At 39.3% G+C, this 22,370-nt stretch overlaps 1 protein-coding gene across 2 annotated transcripts; it reads right to left on the bottom strand.

Annotated features, from left to right (window-relative positions):
- Positions 1-422: 422 nt before the first annotated feature.
- On the bottom strand, positions 423-22,335 carry agmo (alkylglycerol monooxygenase). Of its 2 annotated transcripts, none has more exons than XM_084708676.1 (13): positions 22,169-22,335; positions 19,629-19,759; positions 19,342-19,493; positions 14,060-14,163; positions 13,857-13,952; positions 12,546-12,612; positions 12,386-12,451; positions 12,199-12,278; positions 11,492-11,626; positions 10,642-10,758; positions 9,783-9,865; positions 9,375-9,480; positions 423-757 (listed from the first exon to the last, which is right to left on the bottom strand). In XM_084708676.1, exons 1-13 carry the CDS (start codon positions 22,277-22,279, stop codon positions 674-676), a joined length of 1,332 nt encoding a protein of 443 aa, XP_084564802.1. In that variant the 5' UTR covers positions 22,280-22,335; the 3' UTR covers positions 423-673. The 2 variants fall into 2 exon arrangements, with proteins under 2 accessions (XP_084564802.1, XP_084564804.1); XM_084708678.1 differs by lacking the exon at positions 423-757 and adding an exon at positions 1,300-2,272.
- Between the last annotated feature and the right edge of the window lie 35 nt (positions 22,336-22,370).

The raw sequence follows: 22,370 nt of genomic DNA, 5'->3' as shown, positions 1-22,370 counted from the left end.
CCCATCGACGCGACATAACGGTGTCCCTGGTGCCTGGAGATGTGTCTGTGAAGCTGCCTATTAGACAGCTGGGCCTCTCACTTTCTATACATCCCTAGAGAAGCCACAGGAGCATGAATCCATGGACAGTTTTATCATAGCCTTCCACTGACAGCATTCCACTACTCCTGGTGTTATCTAGCTTTTCCACAGGATTCATCTACTGGCTTCTACAGCATGTGTTTGTGTATTTGTATTATGGATCCACACTGTGCATCCATTAGCTGTACACAGTGATTTATTAACGACATCTTCACATCCAAAAGTAATGATTTTATTTTTAGACCTTATGTCCACAATGTGAAGAATGGATTGTTTGTGTGTGTGTGTGTAATGGCAGAGGAACGACTGCTTTGATCTGCATGTTAATAGTTGGTACAGAGCACAAGGCTATTTCCATAATGTGAGTCAGTGCAACAGTTTGTAGCAGATTTTTATTTTGCCCTCCCCATCTGCCGGCTTGAAGAAAAATGAAAAATAAGCCAAATCTGTAAAATATATGAATATAACTGTATATATAACAGCAGTCACAGCAGTGAAAGACTGACATTGTGGCTATTTAAAACTGAGTAAAATATATTGAACATTTTCGATTGCAATGCTGTGTTTGGAAGGACTGACAAAGTGACTTATCCTAGGTCCAACGAGCAGCATCCTCCACTAACACAAGTGCTTTGATGATATCAAAGTGGCATAGCATTAGCTTTCCCCAGAACGACTGTAAGGACAGTGAGAAAGAGAAGGTTGGAGAGAGAGAATGATATCTTGTTTTACACAGCACAGTAACTTACTTACTTAATCATTCAGATCTGGACTGTTATTTCCCAAAACAGGTTTAAGGCTAGAACAGACAAGAGATGATTAAGTACTGTATACGCTAAGGCTGTTTCGAGACAAATATATCTTCTGGATATGTTCTTAAATAAAAACTATGTATGGACACAGAGAAATAAAGGCGAAAAAAATTAGACAAGACAGAGAAAGGAGAAAGGTTGAAGAAAAAGAGAGAGACAGAGACAGAGACAGAGAGGGATAGAGACAGAGACAGAGAGGGATAGAGAGAGAGAGAGAGAGAGAGAAAGAGAGACAGAAAAAGAGACAGAAAAAGAGAGACACAGAGAGGAAGGAGAGCCAGACAGACAGACAGACAGACAGACATCTATTCTGTCTGTTAATTATTTAGTGTATTCATAGTACAAAAACAACTAAACCACAGCTTCAGAAAACCAAGTGGCAGTAGAACAGGCTTCTTGTGTTCAGTTCATTTTCACAACAAGGTATTATTTATTTGAACAGAAATTTCAATTTTTTGACAAACATTATAGTAGCAATTTAGTATATGTAGCTATGTCACAAACAGTAGTTTTGTGGATTGTAGAGAACTGCAGATCTGTACTATTATTATTATTATATTCTATTATTGTGATCTGTCAATTTAACAATAGCGCCACCTGGTGTTGACTTGAAGGAGTGAGCTAATTAAGAGTAAACATCTACAGAATGATTTCCATTTAATATTTCACATTGCTCTTACATTGTTGGTTTAAAACAATTCATATATTCAAAAGTGATGTTGTACAATGACATCTTCTAAATTTGCGAATTATGGACTAATAACATTTGGTTGCATTTCTTTACATTTTATGAAAATAATATGAGATATTTTTAAAGAGAGATTTAAAGAGAAAGTGTTGCATGGATAAAGATAACCATTTCTAATATAATCCGTGACTATCAGGAGGAATGTTTGTAAATGGTTGTTCTGATTGAATAGTGATAATCAATCAATAGCACCCATGTTAACAATGTTAAACAATCTGAAAATTACCATAAACTATTCCTTGTCACATGTGTTCAGTTATGTAGTATATGTGAACAAAATGTAATGTCATTTTGTTTATGATACAACATCATTGTAATGATAATAATTATAGTATTACCTGTATAAAAATATTTGTCAGGGACATTAATGTATGCTGTATAATAGACAGTAAAATCTATGTTAATGCACATACAATTGTATAATACCTAACGCATAAGAAACTGTATAATTGTTATACATACAAGTATTTTGACAAGTAAAGCATACTCATGGTTAAACTATTTGATTGGTACAAGAAGGCCTAGAGACTGTGTGACTTTTCCTGAAGACTTAGTGTGATTTCTTCTTCACAGCAACTATCTGGATGAAAGTCTGCATGCCCCAGTACAGCAGAGAGAGGGAGACAAACGTCTGTACAATACAAAGAAGCAGTTAATGATAATATTCCCTTCATTCCTAAAGGGGTCTGTAAAAACACAGTTTAAATTTTTATAGCAAATTTTTCAGAGCTATAAATGGAAGCTTTCATTTGATCCAGTGGTGAAAAACATTGACACAAGTGATATTAGTTCTAAAGTCTGTAAGTGGGCGTACTGAGATGCAGTATAAAAGTGCATTTACTGCATGTATGAAGCAAAAGTGAATGGGAAGACATTTTCTGTCAGAGTAGGCAAGGACTAGTAAAGGTTAAGGAGTGGCTCAAAATCATCTCCCAAAATGCTTATGAGCATTTGTAGGTCAAGAGGTCAGAACAGCAGGGGAACACAAGGTAAAAAACAGTTGTACTCTCTTGCCCCCCACCCCCAGCCCCCACACCTCCCACCCCACTGTGTTCTGGCCCATAAACTGCATCCTACTTTGCAGACTGAGCCAAAACCAAGCCCCTGTCTATCACAGGCAAAGGCCTGATGGGAAAAAGTAGTGTTTCCTACTGGACGTTGCAGCTGTTTTCCTCTGAGAGAGAGAAAAAGCATGAGGGAGAGGGGGAGAGAGGGTAACAGGAACTGGAACGGCCCCCTGTCCCTTTTCTTCTACTCACTACCTGTCATGACAAACAGGTTCCCTACTGGGAGAAAGAGGTTTGAGAGAGGGATATAGTGGGAAGGGAGGGTAAAAAAAAAAAGAGAAGGTTACCTGGCCCAGAAAGTCCAAAGTATGGGGCACATGTTACATGCGGAAGTCTATTACACTGACCGTGAAGCTGCTATGTTAGTGCCCACTGAGGAGATGTATAAGGATAGATAATAAGGCATACTCTTAGAAGAACCTCACATATCATATCTCCAAACCAAAGCCTGACAACATGTATATCAAACCAACATGTTTTGGAAGGTCATATATATCGGTTCTGCTCTCATCTCTCCAGCCACACTGTGCATTTTAATGGGTTAGGGTGGAAATGCATGTGGGACAGATTACATGTTAAAGTGGTGGGGTTTGCAAATAAGCACTACAAGCATAGAACATTGACTCCCAAAGTATAAATCTCAGCAAATCAGCTCACACTCAATTTGTTCTGGTTTGTAAGTTGGTACAATACCTGGTTAAAGTACTAATAAGTGAGAGTATAACTGCAGGGCATTAAAGTTCAAATGTTTTGTAGGTTGTTTTTTTTCCGTTTCATTTTACCAAGAAAATCTATACACACACATTTATTATAACTGTTAATCAAAGGCTTTCTATGCCTATGAAAGCCTTCATGTTTGAAAATAAGATTTAACTGGGCGGCTATGCCTTCAATACACTGATAGACAACAACAACAATAGATAAAATGGATATGTCGAATGCACAAAAAATATGAGTATCTTTTGTCATCTCCTGTTTGGTTTCTACCCTCAGTAGGGAGTTAACTGGCAGGGCCTGAGGTCTCCAAAGCAGCTGCACTCGTGATTGAAATCAAAACAAGGCACAATGGGTGTGCCAGGAGTGTGATATATGGGTTGGAGTGGGATGGTTCCAGATTGTCTTGTTCATATGGCTGCTCATAGTACACATTAGGTCTAGAGAGCAGGTGAGACAACACACACGTCTGCATTCATGGTTTTAGACATATCCACACACATTTGTGCACCAGTGCGCATTATCACACACACGCACAAACACCTGTTGTTTTTTTCCTGTCTCTTCATTATTTTTGAGGTCTTTGAGCCGACTAATAGTATATGTGGCACAGTGTAAGTTACGGTCTCACCAGAGGGTATAGTCTGAGCAATGAGAAATATTCACAATACCCTCCCGCGCAGACATACACCACTCACACAATCGCCATTTTACTCTAGTGTAGGTTCAAAGCATTTAGCCCCTAACTTTCTTGCTTCTGCATCTACAGTTTCAGCATCTTTCAGCATAATGTTGTTTTTCCCCATTATTTGTATGTCAGACACTCCAGAATGACACAGACCTGTCTGAATTCCAAAAGGTCATCGCCTTGGCATCGCCAGGCTTCACCACAGAAATCTACTGCACACCTCACTAATACCCATAATGATTTTGGTGGCGACCGACTGGAGGGAAGGAGAAAGCTGGTGGAAAGCTGGCAGACTAGATGGTGGGCCTTGTTCCAAAAACCCAGGATAGAAAAGAGCAGGGAGGGGCGCGCTTCAGCCCTGCAAATTCTAGTTCTTTGATGGTGCAATCAAGGGGGAAACCAGGGCTACAGAAGCCTGCGTCTCTGCGGACGCTCTGTAAATCAGTTCAATGGGATTTCCCAGAGAAGGGGCAAAGATGGATGAGTCTTAAGGGGCTTGTAGGAGAACTATCATTCCCCCTCCCTCCCTTCTGGCCTCTTTTTCTCAACCCATGTCTCTGCTCCTCTTGTTGCTGAAGCAACTCGGAGGAATTGGATGATGTTAATGTTAGATGCTGAACCAGAGTCAGCTGTGTTTGGAACACAGTAGTCTACAGTATGTTGAGTATAGAGAGTGCACAAGGTAAGGTTGACCCTGTAAAAGCGCAGCCCAGGAACAACCTTAGATTCCCTCTCTCTAGCCTAATGAATCAGCAGCCCAATAATAACCAAAGCCAATGCTTTTATTGTACTTGTCCATCCACCTCATTCCCACCCTCCTTCTAATGAGAGTGCAAAGTCCATTGTGAAAAATACATGCATGAGGGGAGATTTCAGTTTTTGTATAGTGTGTGTGTGTGCGTGCATTCAGAATGTGTGTGCGCAGGCGCCTGGAAAAGTACATGAAGATTGAGAATCCCCTTCCATTATTATGTGTGATGCATTTTGTGACTTCAGTAATAATTCTTTAATGTTTACATATGTTGTGTTTTGCATTTATGAATATATAAATGTTAAAAGCATTATTGGGCAACACTTTATATAAAGCTTACGTTACCTACTGTACCATGTAAATACATTTTAAAACCTATAGTCAAAGCGTTGTAGGAACATAGGAAATTGCAATCTAATTAAATTGTTAGTGGCATAGGTTATTATTAAAGTGTAAGAAGACACGGTATTGGGGGAGGGGTCTAGGGGGTAAGTGGATGCTGTAAAAGGGCATTATTTTGGATATGGGCAGGAACATTTCTGAGCAGAATTTAAATCAACAGATAACTATAAAAATCATAAAATGACTCAAAGAAACTCAACTATAAATACTGGTTCTCAGAGTTAATCCATAATTTATACTGTAAAAGAGACCAGACACCCTGAAAACAACTGTTCTCCAAAGGATTTTCATGGCTTTTTGGCATGTGTCTTGGCTCTTGAGTGACACGATCCCCAGCACACAGACTGATACAATTTCACAATGTGTGCAAAGAGCTATTCCACTGTTTACTTGACTATCTTTACCCAACACTCCTCCCCTTCAAACCTCACTATTTCACCCAGAGGGATTTCCTTTCCTTTCCATCACTGATGATGATGTAATTCCTCAGGAGTTTCCATAACCCCATATAATCTTTTAACCTCAGTGGTGTTGCTGGGAGTGAATCTCTTGCACCTGAAAACATGCTAGTATGAACTACAATCGCAGAAAAAGTCTCACCTTATCAGCTGTCTTATCTTCTCAGTCAGGGTCCGAGCTTTGACAATTGGTGGAACTGTAGGGATGTGGTTTACATAGTCTTTTTCAAAAGTGTGAGTTGTTGCGGTAGATAAGGCTGCTTGGTGAGCTTTTGTGTCCGTGTGAACTATGAAAATATTGTTTGAACTTTTTCTCTTTGAATATGGAATATTTTCCTTTCCTGGAAGGGTTGGGAAAAGATAAATGTATTCTTTGGTACTGGAAAAACTAAATTAGATGATAGGTAATTTTTTTTTAAACAGGATTTTCTAGGATGGATACAATCCTTCTATCAATTATGGAATTACACTTAATGTAAGACAATGATGCATCTTTGGTAGAGAGGATGAATTAGTCTTACAATACAAATTTTGTAAATCATTTGGGAATATTTTCATCAAGTATCATTCCATCTGAAATGCCCTTCATAGACGCTACTTCTTCATGGACTGGTATATTTTTATTAGCTCTCCTCCTAAATTGCTATGACGTGTCAGGGCGTAGCCAATTCAAAGTAGACTGATGTAATTACTGTGGGACATGCAGTGTTGGTTCTACGGCACGTTCCATTATACCTTCAAGCAGAGCCTGTCTCTGTTGAAATAACCATTTGTTATTTCACAACATACATACACACACATGCACAAGCATCCATACACACAAGCACTCTGTCAAGCACACAAACACACACACATTCAATCACACGGTCAATACACACAGTTAAGACACATTCAGATTCACATCTGCCTCCTCTCACACACACACACACACACACACTCTCACACACATCTACACAAACACACCATCTAAAACAGCATGGGCTCCATGTGTGCCACACAGATGTAGGGTGTGGGTGGGTAAGTGTGGCAGGGGAGGTACTATGGTCCCGGTTTACAGGTCAAGACTGCAGCTTTACAAGCGAAATCTCCAGAGCCACTATAAATACCACTGTGAGCTTTAAGGGTGCCATATATCACACCAGTGGGCTTTAAGTGCCACAGCCTAGCTTACTTTTTTACTTTTTGTAGTTCTTTTTTATGTTGAGTTGAATGTGCCTGAATACAATGAAATGAGAATTTCCCCCCTCTTGCTGAGTCCCTGTTAATTGATTGGTCGACTTCAAAACACGTTCCCCTTCAACAAAGAGTTGTCCATTCACCTTGAGTATCAGAGCTCTATATCATTACTGTACCTTGACTTTTATTGCTTATGCCGTAGAAATGGGCAAAAGAGCTTGTCAAGAACAGTTTGGTCAGAGCAGACGTGGTTTTCAAAGAGTACCACCAGCATTGGTGACATTTATTCTTCTCACAAAAAAGGAACCTAATGATACACCGATGACAACAGCATGTACTATATTACTTAACATGTGCATTGTACAGAGGTGTCACTGCAGAATACACGTAGAGCTAACTCTATGCCTGACATTCAGAGATCAGAAATAGTCTCATCATAACAGGGAGAAAAACTTCCAAAGCTCTTTTTAACACCTGTGTGAACAGATGTGGAAAAAGACAATGAAAGGAGGGATTCAGAGATCACGTGCAAATCTCGTCAGCCAAACCTAGTTAGCGGCCAAACAGACTAATGGCTTCCAGAAGGGTAGCTTAACACACACTGGCTGGGATGGAAGGGATAGGGGGAGGAGGAAAGGAAGGGAGGTAAAAAGAGTGGGAGGGATAAGGGCACATATTAAGAGGTCAGTTGCGATCTGCAAGTGCCAGAAACACACTGCAATTTCCTGGTCAATTGGACTGTGCATCTGGAGTCGTACATCACCCATGACTGTGTTTCAGGAGGTAGTGCAAGTTACACACTGCACATGCAACAGAAACACACACATGCGACATGAGAACATACAGAAGCACATCTTAAAGAGAAATTAATTAAACATGACTATGTTTATGGCTATTGTCACACCTGGACGGTGTGCGACAAGGCCATTTTCATCCATGCATGCACGCCAGCTACAGGCAAGCCCAGGGCTCCAACTAGGCCTAATGGCTCCTAAAGACTGGCTGTCAACTGCTCTCAGCCTCTCTCTCTCTCTCTCTCTCTCTCTCTCTCTCTCTCTCTCTCTCTCTCTCTCTCTCTCTCTCTCTCTCTCTCTCTCTCTCTCTCTCTCTCTCTCTCTCTCTCTCTCTCTCTCTCTCTCTCTCTCTCTCTCTCTCTCTCTCTCTCTCTCTCTCTCTCTCTCTCTCTCTCTCTCTCTCTCTCTCTCTCTCTCTCTCTCTCTCTCTCTCTCTCTCTCTCTCTCTCTCTCTCTCTCTCTCTCTCTCTCTCTCTCTCTCTCTCTCTCTCTCTCTCTCTCTCTCTCTCTCTCTCTCTCTCTCTCTCTCTCTCTCTCTCTCTCTCTCTCTCTCTCTCTCTCTCTCTCTCTCTCTCTCTCTCTCTCTCTCTCTCTCTCTCTCTCTCTCTCTCTCTCTCTCTCTCTCTCTCTCTCTCTCTCTCTCTCTCTCTCTCTCTCTCTCTCTCTCTCTCTCTCTCTCTCTCTCTCTCTCTCTCTCTCTGATTATTGGATTATCACTGTCATTTCAACTGTGTCCTTATTGATTAGTAGAGGAAGTCAAATTACACAAATTACGCAATGCTTTTCAGAATGAAGAGGTGAGGTTTGGTCAAGGCCTTATGTGGCTCAGAAATAAATCACAGTCACTCAATGTGCCTGACTCTCCTGCTTTCCACTCTGGCTCTTTCAGTTGAGTCAGGGCAAAGGGAACAGTGAAAGGAATATATGTCCGGCCTTCAATACAGCAACACCCACAAATAAATCTAGTAGATGGAACTAACCCTCACCGATTTTTGATAACACCAGGATGTATATACCGTAAACAGTTAACCCAATGTGTACACAGAGAATACTGTTGCCTAGGGATACAAGGAGTGTGGGGTACCAAGACTACATTCTTTTTTTAAGAAAATAATATCATTACAGTTATTGTGTTATGTCAAATGTGTCCAATTTCTATAATTATGTTCAAAGAAAATGTGTTTTTCTACTAAACAGCCTCTATTTTAAAATCAAGTGAGGCAGTCATCCATAATCATAATGTATATAGCTGACTTTTTTCATCACAGTTTACTTTTAAAATACAAAACCAAACTGTGAAGCTCATTCCCAGTGGTGAACCCCAGGTGAAAACAGAAATGGGAAAGTGTTTGTTTTCATTTCCAACTCAGTTATACAAGTAGGCAGAGTTCTCTAACTACATCATTTAAATGGATATGTTGTTACGGTAGTGTGCTTTTTTTTAGTGCTATTCCTTATCATCTCTTTGTGTCAGTATTGTTCATGCCTGTATATACTGTCATTCATTTGGCAAAAAATATGACAGGGCATCCCTAAGGGCAGCTAAACTAAACAACAACAAAAGGTAACCAATCCAAAATAATCATGAATATATTAAGTACTGTAGGTAGTATAATCTGTACTTTTATACAATGTATGTTATATACTATCTATCGGATATGTGTCTGGGGTAATATCACTTACTTCTATGGGCACTGCCAGTGAGGGCAGAGGTGGTGCCAACAAGTCATATGTCATCATCGTCACCATCAGGGCACAGCGCAATGTCTCAAGCATGGCCGCTGTCGACCTGCACAGAAAAAGGAAAAACAGTACGTAACAAATATAAACCCTGACACAGGTCATTGGTGAGGGTCAAGTGCATTCATAACATATTTCAAAGTAATTCACATGTTACAGCCACATATGTGAACAGTACCCATGTTAAAGTCCTTCTACCGCTACCATAACCAAGAATCAAGGGTTGTAACATAACTTGATAAAATGCACTGTCAGGGAACACTTGAAATGGATCAATCCTCAAGAATGTGAATTATTTTCTAATTTACTGAGCTGATTGACCCTCTCAAGTAAAATATTACAGTACTATACCTCTGGTCAATGATGAAGCCAATGGAAGTGAGAGTCAGCACAATATAGCCAGTCATCAGCAGAACTGTAAGCTGGGACAGCATCTATGGGTAGAGACAGTACATCAAGTCATGAGTAGTGCAAACATTTCAGTCCATGTTGGGCCTTCCTCAGTGCAAGACATAAGTACACTTATGTGAAGTGAACACATGGGCTTAAACACTGAAATGTGATTTACCAGTCCAGTCAAATCCCTCACTTTGTTATTTTCCATGTAAGTACTGATTGCTGCATCCTGAAGGCTATTTGGGTTGGGAAATGGTTGACTTGATAATTAAGGTGTTTGCATGGCCTGTAAGACCACAAGCTTCTGCTTTTGCTGCTGTTTGTGTGTTGACTGAAGGAGGGAACCCTCCACCAGGACTATGGTGCGGGGGACCACAAATAAAAGAACACAATAGAGGTGGAAATTGCTAAAAGACTGGCCAGGTTCATTTGGAGTTAGAAAGCTGGGTGGGACAGCACATTTTGGCTAACCAAAACTATTCCTGGGGAAAATTGTGTTCAAAGATAACTGTTGTGGAGAAAATACTGCTTTGATGAAGAAACACATGTGTATTTTGGCACTGAGAATGGAAAAGAATAGACAAAAGTTGTTCTAAAATAAAATGACGGTCATCAGTCATTCTGTCATGATGCTAGGTCGAGACCCACTCTTTGTGTTCAATAAGTATAAGAGATAACATGGCGATAGACCACAACAAAATTAACTATAATACACTGAAGCAAAGTATCCACCTTGTGGATTGACCGTAGCAAACGAATATGACAAAAACAATTACACTCAAAAATCTTGGATGAAAGCCGAAAAAATATTTACCAACTTGGTTGCAAACACATTGTGGTAAACCCACAGAACCAATAGGAACTGCATGCAGACATAGACCTGGCGGGGAACAGGCCAACTCGGATCATGTGGCATCTCTTCTCCTGTCACCTGGAAATATAAATTAACATTTTAAATACTATTAACACATAAATAGTAATTGTGGGAGAGCACTGGGCAGGTGTTTAAGGTGGAATAGTTTGCACTGTACAATATATGTATGTGTCCATGTGCATTCATGTCAGATAATGCATCACTGCTTTAGTTACCCACAAAGTTTACAACTGGAGTTCTTTCATGATATTGTGGCCATCTCCCAGTGCCTTCCACATGTTTAGAATCACAATGCAGAGTTTTAGAGACCAGTTTAATTGTAAAGGCTGTAGGCTTTTGATTTAAGTGAGAAGCATGAAGGGTCTGAATACTATGTGTTATTTCAAAGCTAACCGCTGGGGCACAAATAGGGACCATTAGTTTTATAAACACACATGAAGACTAGGCATGCATGCATGTATGCACACACACACACAACAACACTTTTGATCTCACACATTTAATGAAAGAAAATAAGTATTGTGTTCCCTCTACAAAGGCTTTATGTGGTGTGGTGTGGTGTGTCCTTGTAAATCTTGTGTAAAATGTCACATTTCCATGGGAGAATTCTGAGTCATTTGGAAAAACCTTTGTGTCAAATGTTAGGTAGTTCAGTATGTGGGTGTCAGATTTAAATAACATGTCCTGTGTGGGAAGTCAGACACAACAACCTCAACACGTGGTTTATCACACTCTATTCTTGAAACATGTATTTCCCTCTCTCATACAAGCCTGTGTACTTCTCTCTCACCGTGGGCACCTCAGCATGATCCCCCAATCTTGGTTTACCAGGTTTCCAACTTGGTCCTCTGAATATGACGGACAACTTATTAGCGATTTTAGTGTTTTTCTTGAATCTTCTCCACACATATCCATAATAGTGTAGCTACAAAAGGGAAAATACATTTAGACATTCAGTTAGTTAATTAATGTGGCAAAAGCACATCAACACCTTTGAATTACTCTATATTGTTAGGTACCAATATCGATCTTCATTGAAACCTCAATTTACCCTGTTCCTTGTCATTTGAAGTAGATTGGCCCTGTTGCACGCTACCATTGGTGGTTGCAGAGAAAATAATCAAACTCAACTCCTAGCATTTATTTTGACTGGCCTCTTTCACCTCTGCTAGGAAGTTTGTTTAAAAGTGGAGTAATACTGTTATGGTTACAGCATAGCTGCACCATCAGCAGGGAAACCTGAGTCTGGTCCTCATCTCTAGCCGTAACGGGAGATGTTCAGTCAGTCTGAGATGCTCGGATGGAGTGCAATGGACAGATTCATTGCCTGACCCCACTCATTTAATATTGAGAAGGACCAATCCAACCAAGCTGTTGGTATGGTCAACTGATCAGTCAAATGTTTAGCTAGTAATACAAGTAATGTAAGTGCACCCAACAAATAAAACATTACACATCTTGTCAGAATGTAAGGAATCTATACTCTATGAGACTGACCTGAACAGTGAGAATTTCAAACGTGTTTATTGGATGAACAAGACCATAGACGACTTTGTCAGTTTCTGGAGCAAAGGTTCCTGGGTGAGTGAGATGATGAATCTTATTAGTTGCACCTTCATATCATCATTGTTCCTGAAACTAAGAGGCATAATGTTCAATTGATCAATTGAAGGTCTGCACTTACCAAATAAACGATCCCATATGATCAGAGCTCCTCCATAGTTCTTGTCTATGCAATAAAGATTCCTCCCTGCAAATAAATACAGTTCTGATATAAAATTCTGATATACCGTACATTTTTCTGAATTAAAATTGAAAACAAATATTATAACTAAAAGTCTTACCATGATGAACTCTGTGGTGACTGGGTGTGTTCAGAATCCATTCCAGAGGCCCAAGATCTTTTATCACCTGAAGATCACAAAGAACAAGCATTTAAAGTGTTACTTTCAACAAAAATAGGAAGTGACAATGCTTCCAATCTACAGTTTATATGTTTGTTTGTTTTTTAAGTAAATCAAAAGTTATGCCTGAAACTTTACTGACCTTTACTGAAAAGAAACAATGGAAAGAGTGACAGCCAAATTGCCAGGTGGAAAAAACAATATTTATAAATTGGAAGCCAAACTGAGATGGTAAGAGGACTCATAACCATGAGGTAGTTAACACTACTTGTTCTTGATGCACTTCTGCTTCCTGTAGACAAACACTGTTTCAATGTTTAACTATGAATGCACATGCAGATGTACTGTAGATCAGTGTAAATAGTTAGTGCATATACACTAGTTACACAAGTTTTCTAGTCACTAGGTACACAAGTTTTCAAAATGCCTCATATTTATAATCATACACATAAGGTTCTTCAGTGGCATGCACACACACACATGCACACACCATCATTACTGAGCCATACAGAACATATTTCAGAAGTATCAGGTTTCTCTTTGGGTGTAACTTCTACAGAGAAACTTTATGTTTGGGTCTAAAAGTGATTGTACAGTCTAGGAAATGTGCACAACTGGACAGAGTCTCTCAATGATTCATTATTTCCACGTAATGAGTGGTCTGGCAAGAGCCAGTTTTATCTTGAATGAAAACGGGTCTCTCTATTCCACTCATATTCTAACACGGGGTCGGTGGAGACTTGTGTGCCAATATATTACACAACATCAAAAGAGTCTATAAAGGAGCCCTAAACTATATCCCACAGAAAATGGTGAATGTTACGACTAATAATGTACTAAAAGATGGAAGCGATTTCAAATCCATTCATTCCCCCCTAATGATTGGGAATTGAAAGATACTCCCAGTTGCTTTAAAAGGAGAGAGACCAGTTATGCTTCTGTTTGGAATATGAAATAAAATCTCATTATTTTTATTAAACACAGGTTTGACTTGAGTCTGGGACCAATATGAGTTCCTGTAGCAGTCAATATAAAATAAAGACCATTGTGAGATAATTTTATCTACAAATAGTATCTTTCCATCATTATCAAAACATAAAATCAATAGTTTCTTCATTTATTACCAGATTATCTGTGCCAGTACCATGTCATTAATTAAACCAAAGGTTTAATTAATGACATGGTTCCTACTCAATGGTCTAGCCATTGAGTAGGAACTGTAACTTAGTGGCCAGTAGTGGTGGTATTTACCTCAGTATGGATCCAGAACTGGTAGAGCAGATTAAACTGGATGTGAACAGCAAAGACAGAAGGAGGCAACACTAGAGCCATGGGCAGATAGAACACCTAGGATAGAAATTGGATTTCTTACATTTTGAAAGCATAATTAGAATAAAATACACAAAACAAAACAGTTTCTATTGTTTTGATGGCCAGTTTTTGGAAACCCATACCCATGATGAGAACTGTTGGGTGAGAGACTGTCTGAGAGCGGTAGTGAGGTTGTAGTATTCTGAACTGTGGTGAACCTGGTGAGCTGCCCACAAGATGTTTAGCTCTGCAGAAACACACAAACACACACATACAGGAAGAATGATAAAGAGATACCGATATCAACACAGGTCAATAATCTACAACAAGAGTTTTATAACAAATCACATGGAACCCAGAACAAGTTTGCAAGGACTAACGGTTAACATACAGGACCTGTAACAAGGGTTACAGCATCGGCTTTCAACTTTCACACACATACTGTACTGCTCAACTAACGTGACTCAGCATACAGTAAAAAGTTTATTCCTCTAGTGTTGTGAGACTTGCTACAATAATATCTGTGTTACACTTAATTTTAACATCCAAAGAAACATGCTTGTTAAGTTGAGAATGAACTTGAAGTTGTATTTGGACAACCCATTTCTCTGTGTATTTTGGTTTCACCTTCTGTGCAAGAGTGCTTTAACCTTTAAATACAGCGATAAGACATGGACCTTTATGAGATCTTTCTAGAATTACATAAGCATTCTATTAAGAAAACAGATAAAGGTCTTCAATATCATTTTGTGGAGGGTAATGCACAATATGTATCTGCATTTATGGGATTAAGTGATGTGGTAATATTAAAGTAGAGGTTACAAATCATGGGAGTGTTCCTCTTATACACACCAATAATAGGCAATTACTGATCAGTCAAACATGATGAACACAAACTCGTAAAGCTAACTCTGTTTCATTTGTATAGACCATTCAAAAGACACATCTTGGTACAGATACGTCCCCTTTCAATGTTTTATAAACTTGCAAATTCTATTGAAACCATGAATCATAAACCCAAAGGGTCAAGCTCCAGCAGCTGAACAAACATGGTCTGGAGAAAGTGTGTGTGAAAAGGTGCAGAGCATATTTCTGTAGGACAATGCGACTATCCTTTCCGACACTTCACCAAAACAACACTGCAAGAGCTTGCTGCCAACCCATCATAATTCACAGGCTTCATTGAAGAGGATTTAATAAAGCAGAGGAGAGCAGGGAAACTCCCTCTTACTCGAGAGACCTATATCATTTCATCTCATTTCAACAAGATATTTGATAAGTATACAGTATATTTTATATTGAACTATACTTAAAGATTACTCAAATAAATGTGCTTCACAAAGAATTAAAGTGAACAATTTTTAAGAGAGAGAAATTGTGAGAGAAAGAGAGAGAAATAAAACGAGAATAAAATATCTATTTTTAAATCATCTTCCCCTCCAGAGAACCACAGAGGTAGTAAGAACCGCCCCATTGTGAAGCACATAAAGAGAAGTAAATTCCATGACTTGATTTCGCCACCCAGCCCAAGTTTTTTCATCTGGGTGGGTCGGGGGAAGTGTTTGTGTGTGTGAGGGGGACCAAGCTGAGGCTGGCTAAGATTGATGCAGGGTGTCAATGCTAGGAAGTACGAACTGCTAGGCTTCACTGAAAGCTCATGTCCTCATCCTGGGCCTCGACGGGACACCACATAGTTTGGCAGGGTCTATTCAGGAGGGAATCCCTTTAATGATGAGAACCATTGCCACATAGCTCCTTTTCCCAGCCAGAGCAAAAATGCTGAGGACTGCACTTCCACTGATCTCTAGAGGGCCTTTTTGCTTTTAAGATTCTCAGGAATATGCTGGTTAAATGCCTTCTAATATGAAAAATGTAGACAGCAAGGAAATGTTTCTGTATCTTTTGACTGTTTTGTTTTCCATGTAAGGGCACAGATTGTTCACATACTAATGACAATGTTCTTGGAATATGAAATACAGTAGTGCAATGTTGTTATATATTTAGTATTACCTACACATACTGATACCCTCAACCAGAGAGCAGACATTCTATTATAGACAATGGTCATTAATACTCTCCAACCTCTTAATAAATAGGGTTGACTATTTTACAGCTGTAAAAGTGGGCTCAAATCAGATAACTAGCGCTGTCCATTTTTCTGCCAATCATATTATTAGTGGGCTGTAAACAGTTTCCTCTGTTTGGATATTGTTGCATGAGGTGCCAACATAAACATCACTGCAATGGGACAGCAGGCTAACTCCCAAGTGTGTCTGCAACATTTGATTCAGTCCACACACACACACTAATCACCAAACAATGCAATTGGCTCACTCACAGTTATAAGTCACTTAATTCTAATCTATTCTATTCCATTACTTATAAATAGCATCAAGTATTGGCTAAGGCAATGTGTGCCCACACAAGTCCAAATAACAGAGAAAAGTATGTATTGGCCAACTGGAGCACATGAGGGCAGCAGACACCCAACTTGCATGAGAGCTTTCCTCAGTCATTCAAATCATCATAATTCTCCTCCAATTATCTTTTTGCACTGCCTAACTCCTCTATACACACACACAAACACACCCCAGTACACTCTCACATGGACAAACATTCACTAAAGAAAGACATGAGTACCAAACAGAACATGCATGCACATACACACACAGACAGTGATTGATCTGGAGTCATGACCTGCCGGCCATTGTTGATAATATTCCTCCATCCCTGAGGTGGCTTCGTGGTCTCTTGTAGCGCGCCAAGCCCCCATATCCTGAACAATATGGATGTGGAGTCTTTTGTACACCCTTCACCCTGCGCCAGGCCAGGAACTTCCAGTCAGAGTCAAGATTTATGAAGCATGGCCAGGGGTTAACACCGGCCCTGCCATATGGCCAGTGGAGCTCCTCTTTAAACAATAACATCCAGATCAGCCGCACCTCCTCAGGGATACACACACAGCCCTGCAGAGCAGAGGAGAGGAACGTGGCTACTTTTGAGTTGAGCTCATCTGTTTGTCTTAACAACTACTGCTGCCTGCACGGCTGGGGATGTGCACTGCAGGGATGCCAATTGGATGTTGTGTATGCATAGACACAAGCAGGCAGAACTGCACATTTACAGAAATACAGTTCCCACACACAAAACAGACGAAAAACACATTGACATGAAGGTACAAACTCACTCAAATACTGCACAACCAAATACACCCTTACATATGAAATCCTGGTTTTCTAGTAGGATTATGTAATGTCAGGTGACACATGAAGGAGATTAAACAGAATCAGGTTATTCAGACATAGTGGTCCTTTACCTTTAAGCTTATCGACAATATACCATTGGTCTCTGCCAAAAACACTAGAGGTCATAGGTCATCAAGAGCCTTCACCCAACAGACCAACACATTTAGAGAATTAAATCAGAATCTCTATATCCAGGGTCATACTGTACTAGTAGACCAAAGAAAGAACAAGGGATATATTCTCAACAAAGATGGCATCAGCTTAAAGAAGACAGCCTTTCCACTCAAAGTACTTTCCATTCAATTAGACAGTCTTTTCAAGTTGAGCACATGAGGGGAAACTATGAAAAGGCCATAAAACTGGTTAAAGCTGGTAAAACAAAAAAGTACATTTTACAGTGCAACTAATTAGGACTCATATTGCAGTGGAGGATGTCACATTCGCCCTTTCCCCAATTTTTTTTTGTAATATCTTTGTTTTTAACTGTATTAAGTTTTATAGTTCATATGTTTTGACACAATGGGATTTCCCATGGTCCATTGATGTACAAATTGAGTATAAAATAACATTTTAGATGCAAGTAAGAGTGATTTTAGAATGGCTGCATGTAATCAGGTCATGTTAAAATGTTTTGCATTTTATACTTAGCCAATGTATTTAATCAGACATGATGTAGGCAAGTCACATGTTTTATCAATTACAACATGTTGTTGATTAAGGCTGTCAACTGGACCCCAAAAATGTATTGGAATATTATATTCCCCAAAAAAAGAGATTTGACAATAATCAAATCTATATTGCCGGTGCTATAGCCAAAGAAGTGGCTTTGGTAACATTGAACTGAAAGTCTTTCCGTCAATCATTGACTGACAATGACAAGATAATAACTGACTTGCCTAACCTAAATTTCTTATGTAAATTGACAGAATATTTAAGCAATTCATTAAAAAAATATTATCAAGTTATTTTCTGGCCAGACTACACTTGTAGCTATGCACATAGAGGAAGAAAACATCAAATATGACCGCCCCACAGCTGACTGTTAGTTGAAGCAATCACACTCCACCAAACAACTGTTGTAATAAATAAATCTTGATCCAAACTGTTTAACTTAAAATGAGCTAGAGGTCATTTATTGTTTGACAGAGATGACCTCACTCTACCAGAGTGCAGAATGCGGTCTACGTCTAGCCTGTCCTGTGGTCAGGGAGAGAGTTTCCTTTGGTAAGAAGGGGAAAAGCTTATATCCCTGCACAACCAGACAATTATCTGTTACCCAACAATGTTCCATAATAACAAGTCAAAGTCCAAAGACGGAAATTCAAGTGGACATTTTTGAGACATAAAAATGTTACCACACTTAAAAATAAAACTCTTAACTGGATACTCTCTAGATACATGTATATTAGTATGACTTACTTCTGCAATTAGTCAAAACAGAAGAAAAAAAACGATATAAAAGACAGATGCAGGCACTTAATTAGAAATCCTTTGTAGATTGTGTAGTTGACTTCTATTGAAAACACACATTCCCATGACAATTTAGTAAGTCAGGTGAAGAGACCTAATGGGTTTTGATATGTTAGTAACCTAGTGCTAAAGACATTATTTGAAGATCCGATAACCTTAAACCAGGTTGATGAACCACTAACCACAGAAAACCATGAAGGATAATAACATATTTTCCTTGTTTACATGTTTTATGGCAGCCAAAGTACACTTGTTGAGCAATGACCGCACGGGCACCTTGATACAGACAATCTGGCTTGTTTTCCACTTTCAAAAACAGTTTCTGTTTACAAAGATTTGAATGCCAATAACGGAAGCAAACATAGTTTTGAGTCAGAAGAAGGCCATTGACACCATTAAATTCTCCACTCTGGTGGCAAGTCTGGGGAGGGGAGGGTAGAGTTACCACCAGTGTCTGCAGCAACTGGAGCAGGGTAGAGCAGTGACTGGTGGGTGCACAACAGAACTTTCCCAACACATAAGCGTCTATTGCTATGGGACTGTGTGTAAAACAAGTCATCACAAACCTCTTGCTAATGTTAGCATATTTTTTGTTTTAGATGAAAAACACTGCATTGTGGGTTTCTGTATTCAGAACAAAACAGACAATGTCTCTAATTCTGTAAGTGATGCATATAAAGTCAAACTAAGTTGCAAACAGTAGGTCATACCATGAGCAAAACGATGTACCCAGTAGTAGCAGAAATCCACTCCCAGGAAAGCCAGCCACCAGGTCCAGGATGAGTCCCAGGGCAACTCCAGAAGGTGGAAGTGGTTCCATATATACATGTAAGTGGTCAACTCAATACTTCGCAGGAACAAACTGTAACACAATGCCACCTGTTAGGGTTGTAATGAAAGACTACAGTATTTCAACTGTATTTAGATTGTTATCATACAAAATCAAAGACTACTGTGCCATTATTGTTCTGTAAAATGCTGTTTTGTGGTTACTCACTGTGGAAGCCTGGAGATTATACCTGCAGACACAGAGGTAACCCCGTCACTAATGCTAGGCAGAGGTAGGCCATTCTTCAGATAGCCCACCACCAGTTCCAGTAACATTAGGCCAACAAAGTAAGGGGTGGCCTGGAGAAAACATGAATCTATGAACTTCAATTAAATGACAACTAAACAAGTGAGTGCTGGGTTCCTTGTTTTGAACTTAAATATTCTAAAAAAGGAAAAAAGACATTTGCATCCAGGTGTTTGCATATTCTCATAGGGCAATTATATACTTTTAGTAGGTTGGGGGTAGATTATGTTGTCAATCAATCAATCGATCAATCAATCTTTATTTATAAAGCACAACTAAATACAGCTTTCGTTGACCAATGTGCTATACAGAGTGCTAAAATCAACATGACAACAGATACATACAGAAAAAAAACTGCATCAACACTCATCCCTATAGGACACATCAAATAAAAAGGTCTTTAACCTAATTTTAAAAACTGACAAGGAAGGTGCTGTTCTAATGTCCAGCGGAAGACAATAGAGAATGCTCTATCTCCTCTCGTCTTTAGTCTCAATCTCGGAACTGTTAAAAGGCCTACGTTTGCAGATCTCAAAGCTCTTGTAGGTTGATGGGCTGTCAGCCAGTCAGAGAGGTAGGACGGAGCTGACCCATTTATTGATTTAAAAACTAAAAGCAAGATTTTAAAATTAATTATCTGGCACACCGGCAGCCAATGGAGTTTCCGAAGGACAGGAGTTGTATGTATACGTTTTCGAGTTCCTGTCAGAACTCTGGCAGCAGCATTTTGGACGACCTGGAGGCGGTTATTGGAAGATTGACTGATCCCCAGATACAGCTAGTTACAATAATCCAGCCTTGTTGTTATAAAACAATGTATGACTCTTTCAAAATTTGCGAAAGAGAGGAAAGACTTCATTTTACCAAGGTTTGGAGTTGGTAAAAGCTTGCTTTCACAATTTGATTTACCTGTCTATCAAGCTTTAGGGCACTATCAAATACCACACCCAAGTTTTTAACATATGGCTTAACATACGGTGCAAAAACACCCAGATCTACATTTGTTGTTTTATGTACACTGGAAGGTGTAAACACCATAACTTCGGTCTTACTCTCATTTAAACTTCAAATTTTTGTGGTCATTGTTCCTGTATAAAAAGTGAACATCCCAAAAATCTATCAATAAACAACAAATTAATGACAAACTGAAAACATTTTCTGGCATACAACAAATTAGCTAAATGTTCTTTCCTTCTCAAATCACTCAACACACTTGCATGGAGAGAGATTACTCCAACACATTAACAACACAATCTCAACCATCCAGACATGACACACCCCTGTAAACACTGTATAAGTCTCTGGTCTGTAACAATAGTAAAAAAAGATTGTTTAATTGCAGTACTTAGGGACTGGATCAGGACTGCTGTGGTTCTCATTTATTCAACTATTTAAATGTGGCTCTTTCAGCTGACATTTTCTATGCTATATATAGTTACTTCTTTATCTGGCATGATAAAAAGGCAACAGTAGGTTAGTGTGAGTTTACAACTTCTGTTTGTTTAAATTTAATCAAAATACTATTCCCTTTTTTTATGTGAACATCTGCCTTGTGTCTGGTTTGTCCCTACTGGTCATACAACTGGTGACACAACTGGTGTCCAGATGCATTATTAGTGTACAAATTTGGCACTGGGAGTCGTTGTTCACCCAGCAGTAGATGGTGAGGACACCGTTCAATTGGATTGTGATTCCAAATTTAACAAAAATAATCACCTAGCATTAACCATTAGCCTACTTACTAAGTCACTGTGGATAAGAGCGTCTGCTAAATGACTAAATGTAACCAATCATGGCAGGAATCGCAAAATCAATCAATTTAAAAAGGAAATTACAAACAATCGTTTGCATATTTTGCTGAAGTAAACTGCTCAATTAACTAATTTAACACATTGTACGGTACTTTTTTATTGGGATACATTTCAGCCGTGTAAATTCAGACTTAATTCCTGCTGCAAGGTTCCGGGTAAATTCCCCAGCGGACACCCAGCGTTGTAGCATCATTGTCAATAGGTTGCTGCAACATTGTGAATCAGCTGGTGGGTTAATTTACCCGGTTATGTTGCATAACCTGCTTTCTGGAATACCCCCTGGCATTGAGAAGCATTAGTGGTCGTGGTTGCATCAGTTTTTTGGAGAGAAAGTGTTGAAGACGTTCCTAAATTAATATTTCTTAATTTCTTAGTCAAACTACAGAAGGCTACCTAGTGGCTACAGTCGTAATTGAGGGTTAGTGTGGCTTGTGTGAGATGGCGACATTTGGAAGCCTACTTCATGTTTTGGTTCGATCAGATGTGGTCTACTTAAAATGTTTGAGAAACACTTGTCTGAACAATACAAATATTTTACAATACATCTAAAACTAAGCTAGAGTGGGCTACCGAGCTATCGAGTAAAAGTGGCGTATTTGTGTTATTGCGCCGAGCATTCAAGAGCATTTAAACATTTTAATAGTAACATACCTGTTGCACGTATTGAGGCACATCTTCTACGTGTTGAAATGATGATTCGTTTGGTGTGACCATGTAAAACATGGAACGAACACCTTTAGAAAGGCAGTCAGCGTGCAACATTTTAGCCCAAGTGCCGTAGACCGAGTAAAATATATCGCTGCAGGTTCCAATGCTTTTTATACCTGCTTGTAGTTGACAACATCCACTTGAA

This window comes from Hypomesus nipponensis, chromosome 2 (assembly GCF_054491055.1).
Source record: "Hypomesus nipponensis isolate SF chromosome 2, ASM5449105v1, whole genome shotgun sequence".
Taxonomy (NCBI): Eukaryota; Metazoa; Chordata; class Actinopteri; order Osmeriformes; family Osmeridae; genus Hypomesus; species Hypomesus nipponensis.
Note: the sequence above shows the minus strand (reverse complement) of the source record. Positions and strands in the feature narration are given on the sequence as shown.